Consider the following 19,296-nt stretch of genomic DNA (forward strand, 5'->3'; position numbering starts at 1 on the left):
AGGGCTTTACTGTTCTCAAGCAAGGTAGTTGCTTCCCCGCGAGATAGAAAGCCATAAACGAGGAAAGAAGGCGGGAGGAAGAAAGGGAGGTGCGGGAGGTGCGGGAGTGGATTTGCGACACCCGATTGGCGGGTTGGCGAGCCCTCGAGGTGGGAAGGTGGTTACTTCCTGTTGCGTTTGTTGCTTGCTGCATGAGTGAATACGGCTTTTGTTGTGCGGGGTTGGAGGTGACGATGACGGTCCTGGTATGCAATGACGTCGACGTCCCAGCAACTTCGATTCCATGGTATCGTTGGACCTGAGAGGGCGGGTGGGTAGAGGTCGACGACAGTGCTGTGGAGTATAGCGAAGTGGTTGAGTGAAGAGGTGTGACACCAGGAAAGGCATGACGAAAAGGAAATGTCGATAGGTCACCCCAATTTGAGTGCAAGATCATGCATGAATCAGAGACATTGCTCTTGCCATGTTCTTCTGTCTTTCTCAGAGCAATTACGATTGGAGACGCCGCTTCATAACTGATGGCAGATACGAAAATAAGTCAAAGAACTATTGCAAACCCTTTGTGCTACCTACCTGACCCGTTTATACACTTTGGTAGAGGAAGGAAAGCTGGGTATTGGTGTAAGACATCATTGACGCTACCTTAGGTAGGTAGCTGGATATTGAGCTACGTGATCTCTACTCTCTCTTCACTCTTCCCTATTATACCACATTTTGCACAGAGACAAGGGTTCTTATGCAGCTTTCAACGTAATTCCCTACCTCTTTTTTTTTCATTATTTGACTAAGAAGCATTGCAGACTCACAATCAGCTCTAACAGATCATGCCAGAGTTGCAGATCTCACGGTATTTGATAGATGAAAAACAGAAGGACATTCAAGGTGGAAAATGTGTAAAAAGGTAAAGGACGAAGAAGGGAAAATAGAGAAAAAGACAAAAAAAGAAAGTAGCAGGGCGCAAAAAGAACAAAGGAGAAAAAAATATATAAGCAAGTAGCAATTGCACGTTTCGATCGTGCGACCTCCGGGTTATGAGCCCGGCGCGCTTCCACTGCGCCAAATTGCTTTTCACAAGACTCGCTCGGCGGCTTCGAGGCCGCGCTAGATGGGATGGATGGGGCCGGCCGTCAACCCAATTATAAACGTTGAGCTTGACAACAGCGGAAAACAAAAAAGCTTCCTCGATGGAGCAAAAAGCTTTGCATTAGAACGTTCCTTTGAAACATTGATGAGAAATACCTACCCAGCATTATGTAGGTCCTTTGTATTATCCAAAGAATTCTGCCTACCTTATGCTTCTTCTCTTGCTTTGCAGTTTCTCTTTGTAGTTTCTTTGGGTTACGAAGGGGGTGGGAAGTGGCGTCAGAGATCAATTTACCTATGTACTATCTTTGTTACAACTATTTGAGCAAATGCACTCGGCATGCTGAACATGAGGATATATGCGCTGCCACAGTCTTCGTCTAGTTCAACTGCATCTGCCTGAAATCTTATACACCAGCCAAGCCCCACAGTGCTTTCCAGTCAAAATCTTCGCCTATCGGGGCTACCAAAGAAGAATGTAAAACAGTCGTCATTCTCGCGCGAACTTTATAACTCAGCTGATCGCCATAACAGAACATCAAGAGAACTTGTCGAGTTGCACATCCCGTTCGCTACATGGACAGACTGATCAAATTGATTACTTTGGGACCGAAAATGATAAGAGACGAAATGAGAAGATTTAGGTATCACTGATGAAGGAAAATATGTGTGTCCACCAATCCTTCCTTTAGCCCAAAAAAAAGGACCTCCGATCCCCTCCCTCCTTGTCCTCCTCCTCCTCCTCGTTTAGTCACTCTGGAAAAAAGAAAAAAGACAAAAGTCTTTCTGATGATATCAACAACATCAACCCCCACATACAAAACAAAACAAGGAAACTCAAGCAGGCTGCCTCCTTCTCGTCCATCCAAGTTCTTGCAACAGCCCGCCCCTTCTCCTATTCCACCACAGCCCTCGAAACCAACTGGCTATGGTAGACCACAATGTAAAAAGAGAATACAATCAAATCAATGACAAATACAAGAGTTTAGGTAGATGGAAAGAAATCAACGGAAGAGTGGCATGCCCCCGCTAGATGTATATGTGTGTACCGAGAAACGCGAAGAGATATAGCGTGAGAGGAATTTGTTGCCAATGGATAAAATGAAGGTGAAGCCGTAAAATGCCATAATCATGCATGAAGAGGGGGGAAAACCGAGTGGACTCCGGCAGCCCTATACCGAAGGCGTCAACACTGTAAGACTGGTCGAACCGGAGATCGAGACTCGGACTGCTGTATATGGTGGTGGTGGTGGTGGTGGTGGTGATGATGATGGTGACGAGTAAGCGATAAAGCGACAAGAATGATAAACACTGGCCGAGAGACGAAAAAGAGCGGTATCAGATGAGCAACCTGGAGAAGAGCAACGTGTTAACGGACCCACACTGCGGTGCAATGTAGTGTGATGATGAATTTTGTGAAAATACGTTAGGAGCTTTATAATATTAACTTTTTGAGGTTTCTCTGAATAATCATGTCTTGCACGGAGCCCATTGTGATTTTCAGCAGATTTGTGTCCGTGGCATTGGTAAAGTGCCCGTAGATTTCCTTTTCGGGGTTCCTGCTCAGCGCGCGGAACTTGTCGAGGAAGTACTTGCTGGCTGCCTTGTAGTCGTCGTCGGGCCCGTGGTAGTCGGTGAAGCCGTACTTGGAGATGGGGCTCTTGGGGAGCTTCTCCTTGAAGAGATCCATCTTGTTGAGAAAGAGGATCAGAGAGGTCATGGTGAACCAGTGAGAGTTGGCAATGGACTCCCACAGCATCAGAGCCTCGTTCATTTGGTTCTAGGGTGGTTTCATGTTAGCTCATTGACAACGCCAGGGTGTTCATGATATCCCGATCCCATCCACTTACACCGTCCTTGTCTTCCACGAGGCACTGGTCATAGCCACTGATGGCAACGAGGAAGAGCAGGCAGTTGACGTTCTCGAAGCAGTGGATCCACTTCTTCCGTTCTGACCTCTGGCCACCGACATCAAACATGCGGTATGTCAGCTGGCCAAGGTCAAAGACGGTTTCTGTGATACCTGTGGTCCTCAGACGAGAGCGCAGCAGATCCTGGTCATTCGGTACATAACCCTCAGCCCATATCCGGTCAATGTCTGTAACAAAGCTGGATGGGGGTTAGCAACGATCAATTATCAACAAATAGCATCTAGGGGCAAACTGACTATGTCAGGTTGTCGTGCAGGGCATATTCATTGCCCTTGGAAACTGCCGTCAAGACGCCGCTGTCTTTCCACAACGCCTTGATGGGCTCCAGGTAGTCCTCGGGCATGTGGCTGTCTGGGCTGATTTCGTTGTCAACCAAGATGTGAGCCATGTTTTTCTAAGAATAGTATGCATGTCAGTCAAAGGATTCATGATACTATCAGCAGCGGCACGGAGCAGCGCCAGCCTTATTTCTCAGGTTATAAATAGCATCCCGTCCACGAATAACGTAACACAAGCACAGCCGCAAACACATGCCTAGGCGCATATAGATATGCTGAAAAGGAATGCGGGTGGTACGGGAAGAAGAAAAGGGCCAGTGCTCGCAGATGGTGACTAACCTCGTTATCCGGAAACTCATATTCGATTCCCAATTCGCTCATAGCCTCGGCAATGGTCTTGAATGACTGGATAATGTTGTTGAAGATGACGGGCTTGAAGTCTAGCCTTTCGCTCTTGTTGAAGCCCTGAGCATAGATGAGCTTCATCTGCTTCAGAATGGTGGACTTTCCGGACTCTCCAGCACCTGTAGACGGAAACGCGGTTTAGCAATTTTTGATACATGACCAAAGAGGAGAAGAAGAAGAAGAAGAAAAAAAGAAAAGTAAGAAAAATAAAATAAAAAAAGAAGAGAGAGCCAAGGCTTACCCAGCAGCAACAGCTTCACTTCCTTGGCCATGCGCTTCTCGTCCTGGCGGAGGACCTTGTCCACCTCCCGCGAGCGAGCCTCGCCATCCTCATTCTTATTCCGGGCGCCAAAGCACATGCTGGCGTTCTGCGGCCACGGATGCGCCGTGGTGACGGTTTTCAATGCTGGGTATCTGACGGGGTTGCGGAGGCTGTCAATCGGCGGCCCGGGTCGTGAATGTCGCGTTCACGGAAGCGGCGGCCTGGCGGGTAAGGACTCAATCTGAATCAGACGGACGGGTAGCGGCAGCGTAACGGATGATGACAACCGGCACTGTCTTTTTTTTTTCTTTCTTTTTCGCTACCTATTCCCCTTGTCCTTTTTTGTCTTTCCTTTTCGGTGTTCGTGCGCGCGCAAATCGTGGGCGTCCAAAGAGGTGACGGACGTGATTGCAATTGCTCAAGAATGTCGCTTAGCAAAGAATGCCGCCGTGCTGCCAATGTTCGGGGTTTGGGAGGGAAATGCGGTGCTGTCCAGCTCTCTCTCTCTCGGTCAATTTCTTCGGCCCCTTTGTTTTGGCGGCGGTCGCTGAGCTGCGCGAAAAGCCCCTGTCAATTCTCGAGGTCCCTTGTCGGCCCGTCGCTCTTTTGTACTGTAGCGTCCGTCTATCGTCGCCTTTTGTTCGTCGATCGGAGGCGGGCGTGGAGGGGAATTGGGGTGATGTTCAAGGGCACGGATGGAGAAGAGAGAAAAAAGGGCAGAATCGGGACTCTGGAGACGGACTTGCTCTTGAGCTACCCAGGAGTGCGAGGCCAGCAATCCAACAGCACTTACAAGAAACTCGACCTTTACCTTGTACGGCCACACTAGCAGAGCAGGCCCGGCAGAAACGTGCAGAAGAATCCGGATGAATAATAGTAATAAGAGAAGGGGAGAGAAGGGGAGCAGGCAAGATTGGATGATGGAGCTTCGGCCGCACTGTTTGCTGAGGCCCGTCCAAACACCGGACATGACAAACTGCGACAGCCTAGTACAAGTATTAATTCTGCCTCTCGGGGGGCTTCGGCTGTCTCTGTCTCTGCAGCACCAGCAGGTTGATACAAACTTGGAAGCACCCAAGCTGGTGCCGAAGCATGGCATGGCATTTGCATGGGGGCGTGGCATGGGTTGATGGCCTTCCAGCATGGGGGGCCCCTTGGCGGTTCTCGCTAGCAGCAGCACTTTCACACGTTGAAGGCCCATGGGATCCTGGATGCGTGACCGGGGGCTCGTTAGCGGGTGCTTGCCATCGAGCTTCTGTTCGAGCGCTCTAGCGGCCTTCGACGCTACGCTACAGGGGGGGCGAATAAGGGGGCTGCAGTGGGCTGGCCCGCGCGGTACTTGGCCGCTACCCCACTCTGGCGGAGAGGTACCTGATTCGGCCAGAACAGCGGTCGACGCATGCAGCATTCATCACCGAAGCGTGCGGTATCTGTGGCCTGCGGCCAGGTACTGCCTCGGTTCCTGCAGCTGGGCCGGCACCGGAGTAGACAGTACCGCGGCATCTGCATGAGTGCCTGCCTCTGCCTGCCAATTCGCAGGTATACGATACGTGCCCTCACCCCCCGTGGCCGCCCACAGCGCATGGCTTCCCTGGATGGAAGCTCTCAATCAATTCTGAGCGTTACAGTACTAAGGCAATATTGGATGTACCACCAACCCGACCTGAATGCCGCGTGTCTCCCCATCTTCACCCAGACTCCATCTAAATGGCGCCTCTTGAGTGGTCCCTGCATGGGCAGCACGCGTTTTCTACACACCAGAACAGAACAGACGGGTGGAAGAGACCTTTCTGGCGTAAAACTGCCGGAAGGGCGGATCGAGGACGACTCGTGGCATGCCGTTGAAGAAAAGGGTGGGCGATGATCCCTGTTACACATTTGCCCTTTGCGGAGCATCCTTTGATGGGTGCGAGTAATGGCGGGAAAAGAAGCGGCGAAGAATACAGAAGAACAAGACAAAGAAAAACTGAAAAATTGACAGAGGCCCGGGAATGTGGGGGAAAGGGAAGGGAGCGGGAAGAGGGCAAAAAGAGAAAAAAGAAGCAAAAGTGAAAAGGGAAGAGGCAAAGAAGAGAAGAAGAGGGTGAGGGTGGCAGAGGTCGTATCACAGCACAGCACAGACTGGTGGCTGGGAGTGCCTTGTCTGTTCTGCCATGGATGCAACACAAATGATATTGAACTTGCATCGACGTCTACCATTTACGAGGCACCTACTGCTCCGATAGGTATGCGGAGAACAAAAACGCAGGATCAATGCTTATTTTCTCGTGTTTGTGTTGACTTGTTCGTCCGTTCGTCTTGCGCGGTCTTTTCCTCCTAGTGCTGCTGCATCACCATCACCAGCTGCAACCTCATCCATCCGCACTCGCCCCCAAACCAAGGCAAAACAGGGCAAGAAAAGACGGAACGAAGGGACTCTTTTTCCGCCTACCTGCAGGCTGCTGCTTACTTGACCGAGTCGCAATCGCCAATGCTTACTCCTCCTCAGTACTGGATTTCCGTCCGGAGAGGCTGGCTCTCATGCGCTGCAACTACGCGCTGCTACCCTCCCAAGACACACACCGGACCGTGGCCGCTCTGAGGCAAAAGGCCGCAGCCTTTGGGATTTACCGTGCAGAACCGCCCCGAGGCGTCGTAATGACATGACATGACATGACAAGCCACATCGTGACTTGACTGACGTCTGTGGGCGACACTAGCCGGATGCTAAACAGCGTTGAGCGCAGAACTGATCCCGTACATACTACGGAGTACTAATACCATCTCCGGCAGACGGTGCGCCACACCCCGAGAATAACGGAGTCGCAATGCCGCACTGCTCTCTGCAACCTGGGCAACTTTACGTACAGATGGTGCTAATAGTAGTAACTGGCGCGAAAAAGCCTGGTGCGATTATCGGTCCTGTATCATTTCCTCGGTTTCGGCAACCCAAGATGAAGGGCGACGCTTGATGGCCCGGACGCAATTTTATGCCTTGCTCGCCCATCCATGGATGTTCGAACTTCGGCAAACAAGGGCATCGTCACCACCACATGCTGATCCGTCGTCTCAGCCATCGCGAATGCGAAACACGATCCATCTCGCTGGTTATCTCCGTCTTCTCCATACTTTTACCTTTGCTTTTTTGGTTCCTTAACATACATAGTAGTAGGTGCCTACCTTATCTTTTTCCCCTCAAAGTGCTACTACGTATGTACTTTGCTATGTATTACCGTTCACCCCCCCTAGCGAGAGACACGCGCAAGCATCGCCAACGGATGGCGAAAGGCGGCCCGTGCCAGGGGAGGCCAAGGGAAGGCTGTCCGCTGTCCGCCCTTTTTGTTCGCGTGCTGGGTGGAGCACGTGTAGTTGGTAACTTGCTAGCAACAGACCGGTCGGGTTGGTGTCTCTGCTAGCTTGAGCCTCCAATATTCCGTTTTACGAGGCACAGAGGCTCGGACCAGCCAGTGCTCAAACACAGATTCATCTCGCACGGCGAAGCACTTTACAGTAGCGGCGATGATCTTTCTGCTTGCATAGATTGATAACATTGCTAGTAGTATTACTATCACGAGGCGCGAAAACAAGGACAGATAAAAGGAGGCGGATCGAGAATGCGGGTAATAAGAGCTTACTCGCATTGATAGAGCGTCCAGTGTTGTGTCTGCCGTAGCATCGGCAAATAATCGCCATTCCCTTCGGAGGACATGGTAGGCGGCCGTAACCGGATAAACCAATGCCTGTCACTTTTTTTCCCCTTTGAAGTTTCCGCAGCGGGCTTGGCAGCCTCGTGCTTTCAAGACACGATGTTGCATTGCAGCCTTGGTAGATCGGCGTTTTAGGGGGTTTGTCTTACTGGGAGTCCCAGAGAGGGCAGGCTGAGGAGGAAACATGGAGGCTCTCTCTCCAGCATGTATCTACGCCATCCTCATGGAGTAGATACCTCTGAAATATACCTAGGGATACTACCCACGGAGGACGTGTACATGCCTCTTTATCAAGGGGCAAGCTGAAGAAAAATGCAGGCTGAAGCGGATGAAGCTGGTGGGAAGATGATGATCAGATGGGCAAAGATGTAGCACTTCATCCCGCGTGCCATGCAAGTCATTCACAGCATTCGTTGCATACAGCGATCTACTATGATCAGACGAAGAAATCCTGAACAAACTTACATGAACCTGGGAGCACTCCTCGAAAGCAGCTAGCGTGGGTACCTAAACGTAATCTGCCTGCCTTGAAAATCAGCACAAGCGTTGGACTTTGCAAGGCCTCTTTTTCCCAGGGATTGAACCAGGATGAATTGGACTTGTGATGAAATGAAAATGCCTCATTGGGCATGGAGCAAACTCCGAGCTGCGTCGTGTTATTAGTATCTACTCCCGTGCGTGTCTGGAGAAAGGAGAGAAGATACGACAAGCAAATGAGTAGTATATCGTAAGGAGGATCAAGCTGCTGCTCGGCCTCCGGAGGCTCGTGCTTCATGTAGTAGGTACTATGTAGAGAGGGAGAGGTATTATTAGCTTACGCGTAGAGTTCTGACTCTGACTCGGCTACGCTCCGCACCAGATGTTCATCATTCGTGAAAGTAGTTCCAGGTTGGCGTATATGATATCCTACGAGTTACCTAGTAGTACAGTCACGGATATACTAGCAGATGACAAGCATCGACGTCGAACCGGTTCCCATGTGTGCAACCCTCCCTCATGCAAGTCGTCTACCGTAGTAAGATGGCGGCATCCAATGATTTTCAGCCATCCCATCACCCCTCGTTTCTTGCCCAGTTTATAACGTCAAGAAGGTAGACTACCAGAGATATGCTTTGCGTCTCTCTGACACTGGAACCCGCTAGTACAACTACACTGTCAAACAGGAAATTGAAGTGAAAAAGTGAAAATAAGAAAAAGGAAAGAAAAGGGATTAGTGCACCGATGAGAGCGGGCCTGGTTTGAAACGTCGGCGCGGATGGCATGGGTTCGTAGCGTGCCAGGCGGTTCATACGGGTATTATGAGGGGTTGACCGAACCCTTGTCTGCTCTCTTGAGAGTGATAATCGCGGACCGGCACCAGTGATCCATACTTGCACAGTCGCAGTGGGAAGCTCTGTAGAGTCGCAGCGTGTAGGTCGCATGTCTGTGCCGAACAAAAGAAACAACCAGATGGATGCCTTGTGAGAGAGAGGAGGAGGCATGAATTGCCACTCCGCATCGGGCTGCAGCACCGGCTTTTCAGACAACATCCGTGATATTCGTGATGGAGATTTCAGATTGGTGCGCGTGCGCTTACATAGCGTACAGAGATGTGTGCACTGCCGTGAGGCTAGACTTTGTTGGGGACCGAATCTTACGATGTCGATGCGGAGTTGATTCGACTGGAATAAATGTCTCGGATTGCCGATCCAGTCTGTCCTTCTGGCTTTCCTGATACGTCATTTTCTCGTGCCGTGGCATGTATCGTACACAGATTCGAACCCATCGTGGACTTTTGGCAAATGCTACTCCTGAGGATGGCGCCAATACACGTGGAACGCCGCAGGATTCAACGTCAACACAACAAGGGATAAGCAAGCCACATTCCCCAGTTGCATCGTTTCTGGCAGACGCTTGCTTCTATTTTGATAAAGGCAGGTATTTGATGTTTACAGAGGTGGTATCGTCCCATTGTCGACACCTCCCCGCCTTGTTGTGGTGCTACCCTAGAATCACTCTAGGGCAGATGAATGCACTTCTTGAGTCTTGACAACTCCAAGTCCAGGATTTCAAATCAGCAAATCTGTCTTCGCATTGGTAGGAATGTGGGACAACAGTGTGTAAGAAATAAATCTCCTCCTCGGTGTGTACAATCCTGCGGAGTACCTGCAGGCGAGAGCAACTTCAACACATCCGATTAAAAAGTTCCCGAGCGTTGGGTAACCAACTTGTCACACAGGAAGAACGACTCCAACAACAAGAAGGATCACTGATAGCAATTCAAACGGAATAACCAGAAGGGCTACGACTGCTCATGGAGGGTCACCTCTACCCCCCACGCCAGACACACCTCTCGCAGCATGTCAGCACGAGGTGATTGCAACATGTCACAGTCTTGCCTATGCGGACCGATAGCAATGTTGTAGTAGTATCCATTTCCGAGGAAGGATGGAAATCCCTCCGCAAGGCTTAGCTCACAACGTGGCCAGATCTCTTGGGGATTTTTACCCGGAATGCCTGACAACCGTCGATATGCCTTGGATCAGGCCCCGAACCGGAGGGGCCCCCAAACGTGCAACGGGCGATCGCCACGTGGGCCAAGTGTGCGAATAGATGCGACCTCGGCATCCTTCCTCATCCTACGGTGTGATCTGAAGGAAGGCTTTGTTACACTGTGTTATTATCCAGATCTTTAAGGGGGGAGGCGTAAGCCAGCCTCAACTTTCAGTCTCGTGTGGAAGGGCCCTGCAGCCTTGAGGATGTTGGACACGGGACAACTTTGAACCCGACTGTCTCGGGATCGTAAGGCAAGGCTATCGGCCTTGCTCACAGAGCTTCATCTTCTTTTTCGCCGGATTAGCTCGAGGGACAAGGTTGAGAGCTGGGAGTGCCGTTGAGACACACAGCCCCCTCTGACTCGTACCAAGGGTTGCCAGCGTGTGTAGCCTTGCACCAACGGCTCCCTTCAATCTTTGACTCGAGTAGTAGAAGAGTTGCGATTCGATAGTTAGAAGGCATGTTAGAAGCCCATTGCATGCCGCCAAGTAATGAATCATTTCTGTCAGAGAAGGCTTGCACTGACTAGCAAGAGGCTGAGAATTCGACAGCATGACACCTTGTAGCGCCTCGACAGCTTTCCACCTGAACTGTCTATTTGGCCATCAAACTGCATGGTGATATTGTTCAAGTTTGAGTAAGTTCATTATTGTCGGTTTCTGAAGAGGTTGTCCAGGCTTGTCTGACATGAACCGCGCTGGGTCTCGAAGCCAAAAGGCCGTAACGATCCACCATTCATCTAAACCAGACTCCTCAACCATGTACGGTAAGCTCCTGAAGACCCTTCATATGGTCGATGTGCTTCTTCAGTTTCAGAAGAGAGACGAGGGGTTTAACAGCAATGAACCGATGGCAGCTGACAATATCGTCGACTGAAGCTGGCCCCGTAGCGATCCATTGGATGGAGACACTTGCTTGAGTTAACGCTGGTATGTAGTAGAAGTACATGTAGCTTACAATATCACCGGGCATTTTAAGCTTGCACTCGAGACCGGAGAGCCTCTCGGCGCGAGGGGAGGCACTAAGATGATTAAATGACCATCAGGCCGCCATCTTTAGGGCAAACACTCAGTTTTCAAGCAGCTTGATCAATCATTCTCAGACCATTTGTGCTACATACCTACTTCATCGCCCTGGCGTCAGACCATGCTAGGTCTCCCAAGCTGATCACTTCTATCGCGACCGCACGGAATAATCAAGCTATCGGTCAAGAAACAAGTAGGCTAAACGTTATGCCACCAGTCCACCACAGAAACCAATACGCTACTTATGTTTCGATTTGAGAATTTGAAAGGTCCGTCAACGAATAAGGAGATGATTCAATAAGGCGACTGGCCACCAAACGGAGAACGGTACGGGGCAGCAAAAACGTTCTATACTCATTCTGTCTGGCAGCCTTACAAAGAAGCTTGGAGTAGCGTGAGATATTACCCGAAGAGGAAACTTTACGAGAAAGTCAACGGTTGGTGGGTTCACGACTGTTGAGAGCGGATCTCGTGAACCAGTCATTGGTCTAGATGGTGTTTTCGTGGGCTTATATTCTTTGTTAAAACTCCCCGCCCTGTGTTTGTGGCTTCAGGTACAACTACATGGTTGCATTCCGTAACCTTATAGAGATACTTGCGAGAGAATTCCCTTTCGGTTCGGGAGCTGGGTGTTCAAGCCAATCAGCAGCTTGACGGAGGAGCTGCAGCCCAATGGCTGGGCTTGGTTAGCTTGGAGCTCTCGGACGTCATGCAGCTCAGCAAAGTAGACGAGTTGTATCACCGGAAGTAGACGAGGTACCTTTATCTTCTGCTCGGAGCAGCAGACAACATTATCATCTGTCGAGTCTCTACCTGTACAATGGAATAAAGACTCAACCGTCCCATAGGCATGATCCAGACAAGTCCACGTCTGCTGTCGACCTGCATGCACCAGCAGAACAAAACCCTTGGTCTCCGTCGTCTTCTTCTTAGGCTCAGGTTCGAGGCTGCTGGTAAAAGTGCGCCAAAAATTTTCACCCCACCAAGAAAGCCAATTGCGCCTCGAATTTTGCGTGCCTCGTCTGCGGCGTCTTTCCCTCGGTCGACTCTGACTTCTTCTCCTTCTATTACTTTTCCTCCTCTCTCCTCATCATCTTCTACTTCTCTTCTTCACCCATTGATACCCCATTTTCCGCCCTCGCGCCCTCGCGCCCTCGCGCCCTTTACACACTTCCTCCTCCAAGATGTCTGGCGAAATTGTTCACCCTACCATCCAAGGTTTGTAGCTGAATCTCGTCTCGTTCATACCCCGCCTTGCCGTGGAAATTTTCATTCCAACTGCCCCTCCATGCCCGTTGAGATTGTCATGAATCTGGATGCAATTGCGCTCGTTTCCCAGCATCAGGATACTACTTCTGTTTGAGACGGGGGACGAGCCAAGTGTTGTACAATGCCCGAGAACCTGGAAAGTTCCTTGTCCATCCGGGTATCCTGATAAGAAAGCATCGCGATAAGGGAAAAAAAAGTTGCCATGGTGGGATCATCACTGCGTCTGAAAACAAAGGGCTTCTATGCAAAAGAGAATAATCAGCATTCGCACCTGACCGGGGCCATGCCAACACTTGAGGAAACTTCATACTGATCACCGCTGCTTCTACAGATGGATGGTTCCGCGAAATCTCCGACATGTGGCCCGGCCAGGCCATGACCCTCAAGGTCGAAAAGGTCCTGCACCACGAGAAGAGCTTGTACCAGGACGTGCTCATCTTCAAGTCCACCGACTACGGCAACGTCCTCGTGCTGGACAACGTCGTCCAGGCCACCGAGCGCGACGAGTTCTCCTACCAGGAGATGATCACCCACCTCGCCATGAACTCCCACCCCAACCCCAAGAAGGTCCTCGTCATTGGCGGCGGCGACGGCGGTGTCCTCCGCGAGGTCGTCAAGCACGAGAGCGTCGAGGAGGCCATCCTCTGCGACATTGACGAGGCCGTCATCCGCCTCTCCAAGCAGTACCTCCCCGGCATGGCCGTGGGCTTCGAGCACCCCAAGTCCAAGGTCCACGTCGGCGACGGCTTCAAGTTCCTCGACGACTACAAGAACACCTTCGACGTCATCATCACCGACTCCTCCGACCCCGAGGGCCCCGCCGAGAGCCTCTTCCAGAAGCCCTACTTCCAGCTCCTTCACGACGCCCTCCGCGAGGGAGGCGTCATCACCACCCAAGGTTGTATGTCTCTTTTTTCTTTGAGAAGGCGAGCAGCCCCCCATGGGCTACGGCCGGCATGCTGGAAGGCGACCCGTGCTGTTCTCTTCTTCCATGTGGGAACAGCTTTGGCGATTGCATCCATCTCCGACTTCCCTAGGGGCTGCCAGAGCTAGTGCTGCTTTCTCAACCGGGCCGCTCGGTAGTTCCGAGGATTGGCTTATCTGTCTCATCAGAGAACACATGGGGGCGCAGAAGCTTTTTCTCGCCTGGCCAGATTTCTCCTACTTTTCACTTTCATATCCTGATGGGGCCAACCAGCTAACGTCTTGTGACTCGAACCAGCCGAGAGCCCCTGGCTGCACCTCCCTCTCATCGCCCGCCTGAAGAAGGACTGCAAGGACGTCTTCCCCGTCGCCGAGTACGCCTACACCACCATCCCCACCTACCCCTCGGGCCAGATCGGCTTCATGGTCTGCTGCAAGGACGCCAACCGCAACGTCCGCGTCCCCCTGCGCAGCTGGACCAAGGAGGAGGAGGAGGAGAAGTGCCGCTACTACAATGCCGAGATTCACAAGGCCAGCTTCATCCTGCCCACCTTTGCCAAGAAGGCTCTGGAGTAAGGGTAGTAAAAGGTGCTTGTGTATGAGTGGTTTCAGACAGCCATGGCGATGGAACGAAAAGAAAAAAAGAGAGGGGATGAGAACAGGAGCTCGCCCTTTCTTAATGAGAATGGCTTCATGACTAAGAAAAGAAACAAATGTCCACAATGACACCGATAGTGGAAACATTGAGGGGTCATATGGGGGAAGCTCTACTCGAAGTAGGGATGACATATATCAAAGGTTGAATAGATCCTTCTCTCATGTAGAGGCTGCTCCATGCCCTGTGGTGTCAAGTAGCGATGTGAAAGTTACTGTAATGAAAAGCCGTCTTTATGGCAATTGTACGATGTCATGTCCACATGATTGGATGGAATAACCACCAGGTGATGTCTTTGTGCCAGTATTTGATCCAATTATTTTACGACTTGTCTTGGTCATCTTCATCTAGAGCTCGTCAAATGAAATCTTTCCCTGACTGATATCGGGATACACGTCGAATCTCCTTTGGCTGTTCAACGGGATATTCTTCCGAGCCTCAGCAATGGCCTCGCCCACCAGCTCCCCCTGGACAATCGTCTCGTGCTCGTCAGCCTCGACCACGACCTTGGCCAAGGGATCGACAATCAGGCTGTGGCCCCAGGCGTGGTAGCTCGCGCCCATGTCCCTCGCCGGACTGCACAGCGCCACGTAGATCTGGTTGTCCACGGCCCGGGCCTGGGCCAGCAGGCGCCAGTGCATGGGCCCGGTGGTGAGGTTGAAGGCGCCGGGGTAGACGAGGGCGAAGGCGCCGCGGCGGGCCGCAATGGTGGCCAGCTCGGGGAAGCGCACGTCGTAGCAGATGGCCACGGCGATGGTGCCGTACTCGGGCAGCTCGACGAGGGTGACCTTGTTGCCGGGGCTGAGCACGTCGGACTCCTTGAACTTGATCTTGCCGGGGATGTCAATGTCGAAGAGGTGCACCTTGCGGTGCGTGCCCAGCAGGCCGCCGTCGGGGCCGAACGTCAGGCTGGTGTTGTAGTACTTGCCCGTCTCGGGGTTGAGCTCCGGGATCGAGCCGCCGACGAGGTAGACGCCGTTGTCGGCGGCCATGGCGGACAGAGCGTGGAACGAGGGCGACTGCTCGCGCGTCGGCGGCGACGGGAGCAGCGTCTCCGCGTACTGCGGGAAGTAGTCGCAGCCGTAGGGCGAGTTGAAGCACTCGGGCAGGACGACGAGCTTGGACCCGGAGCGGGCCGCCTCGGCGACCTTTGCGGCGGCGTGCTGGAGGTTCGCGTCCTTGTCGGCGCCGGAGGCGAGCTGGATGCACGAGATCTTGATGGGCTTCTTGAGCACCGGAGCGGAAGACGTGGTGGACATTCTGCGGAGGAGGAGGCCGGAGCCGAGCAGGAGGGGTGCGAGGGATGTTTGTGGCTTGGAGATGTATCTGGGGCTCTGCAGGATGGGGGCTGTGATTCTCCGTAAGGACATTCGCATGACGGAGGGACAGGCTTGGGGAAAAAAAAAACAGAAGAGAGGAAATTGCAAGCAAAAGCAAAGGGATGGGCGACGGCGATGATGAGGTGAGATGAGATGATGGCCTCTATCTAATTGAAGCCCGATAGCGATGCCGGAGTAGCGGCGGTTCGGATCGGCTACGGAAGGACTTTACGGGGCACCACTGCAGTAACACGTCAAAGCGTATAGCCTACCTGTGCTGCAACCGTGGGATGAGGGGCAGCATAAGTACATGTACTTGATGCAGGTGATTTGGAGAAGGTGCAGCTGAAGTCAAACTACCACCCTAAAAAAATTGCAATGGGCAAAAAAAGAGCAGTAGACGGCGAGAGGTCAACAATAGGAACGGCAAAGAAAATCGACGAAAAGGACAAAAAAATGAAGGAAACCAGTTAGCAATTGCACGTTTCGATCGTGCGACCTCCGGGTTATGAGCCCGGCGCGCTTCCACTGCGCCAAATTGCTTTGTTTGCTGGTGATATGGTTGAGTGCTATGAGTCATTATGTAGGTACTAATGGAAACCCTCTGACTGAAGGTGGATCGCTGTGTGGGCGTCTGTAATATGAGTTGTAATACTGTACCTAAAAAGTGACAGTATCGCCTCAGACTGTGGTGTGCGAAAGTGAGTACTATCGTACTGCCAGTATCTGTAAGCTGTTATCGCTGCTGCCGTCTCCCGTGCCCCTTATCAATGTGGCTGCTGCAGTGTCAATATCGTCAAATGGCCGAATGACCCTCTTTGCGATGCTGGTGGATGCCCCGCGCTGTGCGTTCATTGGCAGCGAGAAAGGGTGAAGCGTCATACATGCAACGGGAGAGGATGTGTGATGTCGCATTCGTCATTGCGATTGGGGTTAGCAGGCAATGGCAGGGAGGCAGCCTTTGTGTCGAGCCGTCGCAGTGTCATAGCCACCTAACACGGCCAGTCAGCTACAGTGCTGCAGCACTGTTAACGCGCTAGCCTCAGCCCCGTACCGTTTACCAGGCACCGGCAACTCTCAATCTGGCCAGGCGGCCCTCGGTCGCTTCCTCTTCCATTTCATTGCTCAATTCCCATCTCGACACCTGTTCTCAACCTTTGTAGACAACAAAGTCAAAGGAGTCATCTACTTGTTCCTTGGTCTCTTGGCTCTTCATACGGCAAACGCCAACGATTCGATTTTGTGTGCCTCAGTCATGACCCGGGTCTACGTTTACACGGCGGGCCTGGTGGCTTTTGTCGCCGGTACGTCACCATCTCCAACGACCGGAGCTGTCCCAGCTTGAAGCTTGTCGCAATACGATGGATGCATCGCCAAGCTGGCCAAATAGACACTCTGCGTGAGCAAACAGGAAAAAACTGACTCAAGGCGCAAACCAGCCACGGCCATGATTGTCGCCTCCATCACCGAGCCCCGTTGGGTCTCGTACTCAGTAACCACGACCAAAGGCGAGACGCTCGAGAAGCACATTGGGCTGCACAAGAGCTGCTCCAGCCTCGACGACCCCTACTGCCGCGACTTCCCGTCCCAGGAGCTCTGCCAATACGGCGAGCGCTACTTCTGCTCCATGTGGCGGACCGTGGGCTTCATGGCCTCGTTTGGCATCGTCCTGTGTCTGGCGACGCTGATATCCTTCGCGATTGTCATGGGCGGCGGCAAGTACAGGCGCGAGACGGGGTGGCCGTTTGTCGCCGCCCTGCTGACGCTCGTGTCCGTCGTTGAGTTTATTGTCATTTCCATTGTGGTGCGTAGAGATAAGGCGCTGCTGGTTGCTGCAGCCTTTAATGTGTTGTGTCTCGGTGGCGCGGCGATACTGACGGTTCACAGGCGTTTCTGTACGACCATGACGCCCAGTTTACCATTCCTGGATGGAGGCTCGATGTTTCGTGGTACCTTGGCACGGTTAGCGCTGCGCTGTCGTTGATCACGGCGGCTGGCCTAGCTGCGTCTGCCTATTTTCTTCCGCCGGAGGAGGGCTACGAGTTCCTCGACGATCCGCTTGATGCTTAAGTTTACGTCTTGTCTTTTCACGGTTTACGGATATGCTCACACGACTTGATTGATTTCTATCGCATCTTTACTGCAAAGCTTCTCCTTCTTTCTTATTGGAATTGGGCATTTGGCATATGGTAGCTCGGCGCTTGGGAGTGTTCACACACGATTGAATGAGTTTTGGAGTCTTAGGTGGTGCTATCCAGCCACGAAGTCTACTCGCCGTTGCTTCGTGCTTTCTCAGAATACAGCTTGCCATGACATGCATGATGAACCCTCGTGAGAATAATCATGATACCCCGTTCTGGCCTATCCTTCCCATCAGCACGCGAATTGCCGTATTCCGTCCTTATCGCGACTAATCGGCGGAGTCCGACTCCGGAACGAAACCCGGAGCGACTCCAGGCGGCTTCCGGCGGGGTTGATGCAGGAAAACGAACGTCACCCCACTTGGAGACCACTTACAAGCATCGCCGGCATTGTCAAAAGTTCGCTCGGCCGTAAGACACAGCCAAGTAATTTCTCAATACTTCCCCTCCTCCTCTTACTCACCTCCCTGACTCTTATCATTCTCTATTGTTGCTTCATCTTGACGTCTTCCGCCATGGCTGATCCAACCCCGGGCCTCACCCCCGAGCAGCTCGCCGCCTTCCACAAAGACGGCTATCTCATCATCCGCAACGCCCTCACCCAAGAGACCGTCTCCTCCCTCCTCGCGGAAACGCACCACCTCCTCGAGAGCTTCTCCCTAAAGGACCACCCGCTCACGCGCTTCTCCACCGGCGAAAAGTCCGACCATGTGGGCGACGACTACTTCCTCTCCTCGGGGGACAAGATCCGCTTCTTCTTCGAGGAAGACGCCTTTGACGACGCCGGCAACCTGACGAAGCCAAAGGAGCGCGCGGTGAACAAGATCGGGCACTACCTGCACGCGCTGTCGCCGCCCTTCAAGGCGCTGCTGGACGAGGGCCGGGCCAAGGCAAGGGGGGAGACGAGCCCCGCGGCGGTGGCGCGGACCTTGGGCTTCGCGGACGCGCGCTGCCTGCAGAGCATGGTGATTTGCAAGCAGCCCGAGATTGGCGGCGCCGTGCCGCCGCACCAGGACTCGACGTTTCTGTACACGGAGCCGCCGTCGGCCGTGGGCTTCTGGTACGCGCTGGAGGATGCGACGCTGGAGAATGGGTGCCTGAGTTTCCTGCCGGGGTCGCATCGCTGGGCGCCCATCGAGAAGAGGCTGGTGCGCAAGGCGGGGGCCGACGGGGGCACGGAGATTGTGGACAATGAGGGATCCAGGTTTCCGCCTGGGGAGGAGTATGGGGAGGAGAAGAAGAGGGATGGGGAGGGGGAGTATGTGCCGGGGGAGGTCAAGGCGGGTGATTTGGTGCTGATCCATGGGAATCTGCTGCATAAGAGTGAGCGGAACACGAGTTCCAAGGGGCGCATTATCTATACGTTTCATATCATTGAGGGCGAGGGGAGGAGGTATGATGAGAGGAACTGGCTGCAGCCGCCGAAGGAGGGCTTTACGAAGCTGTTTGCGTAGAGGGGACAGCGAGAAGCAAAAGGGTGCCTTGAACATCTTTCAGATCGCTATTCCGCCTTCATTTTATGTGCTCATGCTCATCACGTCCTGAGGAAGTTCGACTATCGCTCGTGCGCTCTAATGATACATATAGGCGTACACAGAATCATATAAGAGAAGAACTTGGTAGCAATCAATCCCCTTAAACAAAACGAAACCAAGTATAACTCGAGAGGCCCGTCCCGGGTATCATGATAATCCCCCCTGCAGCGTGGTCACCTCCCTATCCAAAGACATATCGGACCTCGCAATCCTACACCATGACAATTTACAACGCCCGTGTATAATGC

At 52.6% G+C, this 19,296-nt stretch overlaps 5 protein-coding genes and 2 non-coding genes across 7 annotated transcripts; 3 read left to right on the forward strand and 4 right to left on the reverse strand.

The window, feature by feature from the left end:
* Positions 1-994: 994 nt before the first annotated feature.
* Positions 995-1,066, reverse strand: BBK36DRAFT_t146. The gene has a single exon. It is a non-coding gene; the product is annotated as a tRNA-Met (tRNA).
* Positions 1,067-2,518: 1,452 nt separating this feature from the next.
* Positions 2,519-4,056, reverse strand: BBK36DRAFT_1143021 (G-protein alpha subunit; the record flags this gene model as incomplete). The annotated part of the gene is made up of 5 exons (XM_024893564.1): positions 2,519-2,863; positions 2,934-3,192; positions 3,251-3,408; positions 3,632-3,816; positions 3,939-4,056. 5 exons carry the CDS (start codon positions 4,054-4,056, stop codon positions 2,519-2,521), a joined length of 1,065 nt encoding a protein of 354 aa, XP_024747513.1.
* An 8,333-nt stretch (positions 4,057-12,389) lies between these two features.
* Positions 12,390-13,974, forward strand: BBK36DRAFT_1143022 (spermine synthase; the record flags this gene model as incomplete). The annotated part of the gene is made up of 3 exons (XM_024893565.1): positions 12,390-12,423; positions 12,806-13,375; positions 13,697-13,974. 3 exons carry the CDS (start codon positions 12,390-12,392, stop codon positions 13,972-13,974), a joined length of 882 nt encoding a protein of 293 aa, XP_024747514.1.
* A 426-nt stretch (positions 13,975-14,400) lies between these two features.
* BBK36DRAFT_1124395 (carbon-nitrogen hydrolase) lies at positions 14,401-15,312 on the reverse strand (the record flags this gene model as incomplete). The annotated part of the gene is made up of 1 exon (XM_024891163.1): positions 14,401-15,312. One exon carries the CDS (start codon positions 15,310-15,312, stop codon positions 14,401-14,403), a length of 912 nt encoding a protein of 303 aa, XP_024747515.1.
* Positions 15,313-15,843: 531 nt separating this feature from the next.
* BBK36DRAFT_t145 lies at positions 15,844-15,915 on the reverse strand. Its single transcript has one exon. It is a non-coding gene; the product is annotated as a tRNA-Met (tRNA).
* Positions 15,916-16,627: 712 nt separating this feature from the next.
* On the forward strand, positions 16,628-17,442 carry BBK36DRAFT_1124212 (hypothetical protein; the record flags this gene model as incomplete). Its single annotated transcript, XM_024891141.1, has 3 exons — positions 16,628-16,676; positions 16,812-17,176; positions 17,260-17,442. 3 exons carry the CDS (start codon positions 16,628-16,630, stop codon positions 17,440-17,442), a joined length of 597 nt encoding a protein of 198 aa, XP_024747516.1.
* A 586-nt stretch (positions 17,443-18,028) lies between these two features.
* BBK36DRAFT_67188 (phytanoyl-CoA dioxygenase) lies at positions 18,029-18,967 on the forward strand (the record flags this gene model as incomplete). The annotated part of the gene is made up of 1 exon (XM_024898479.1): positions 18,029-18,967. One exon carries the CDS (start codon positions 18,029-18,031, stop codon positions 18,965-18,967), a length of 939 nt encoding a protein of 312 aa, XP_024747517.1.
* Between the last annotated feature and the right edge of the window lie 329 nt (positions 18,968-19,296).

Source organism: Trichoderma citrinoviride (assembly GCF_003025115.1).
Source record: "Trichoderma citrinoviride strain TUCIM 6016 unplaced genomic scaffold BBK36scaffold_11, whole genome shotgun sequence".
NCBI classification, from domain to species: Eukaryota; Fungi; Ascomycota; class Sordariomycetes; order Hypocreales; family Hypocreaceae; genus Trichoderma; species Trichoderma citrinoviride.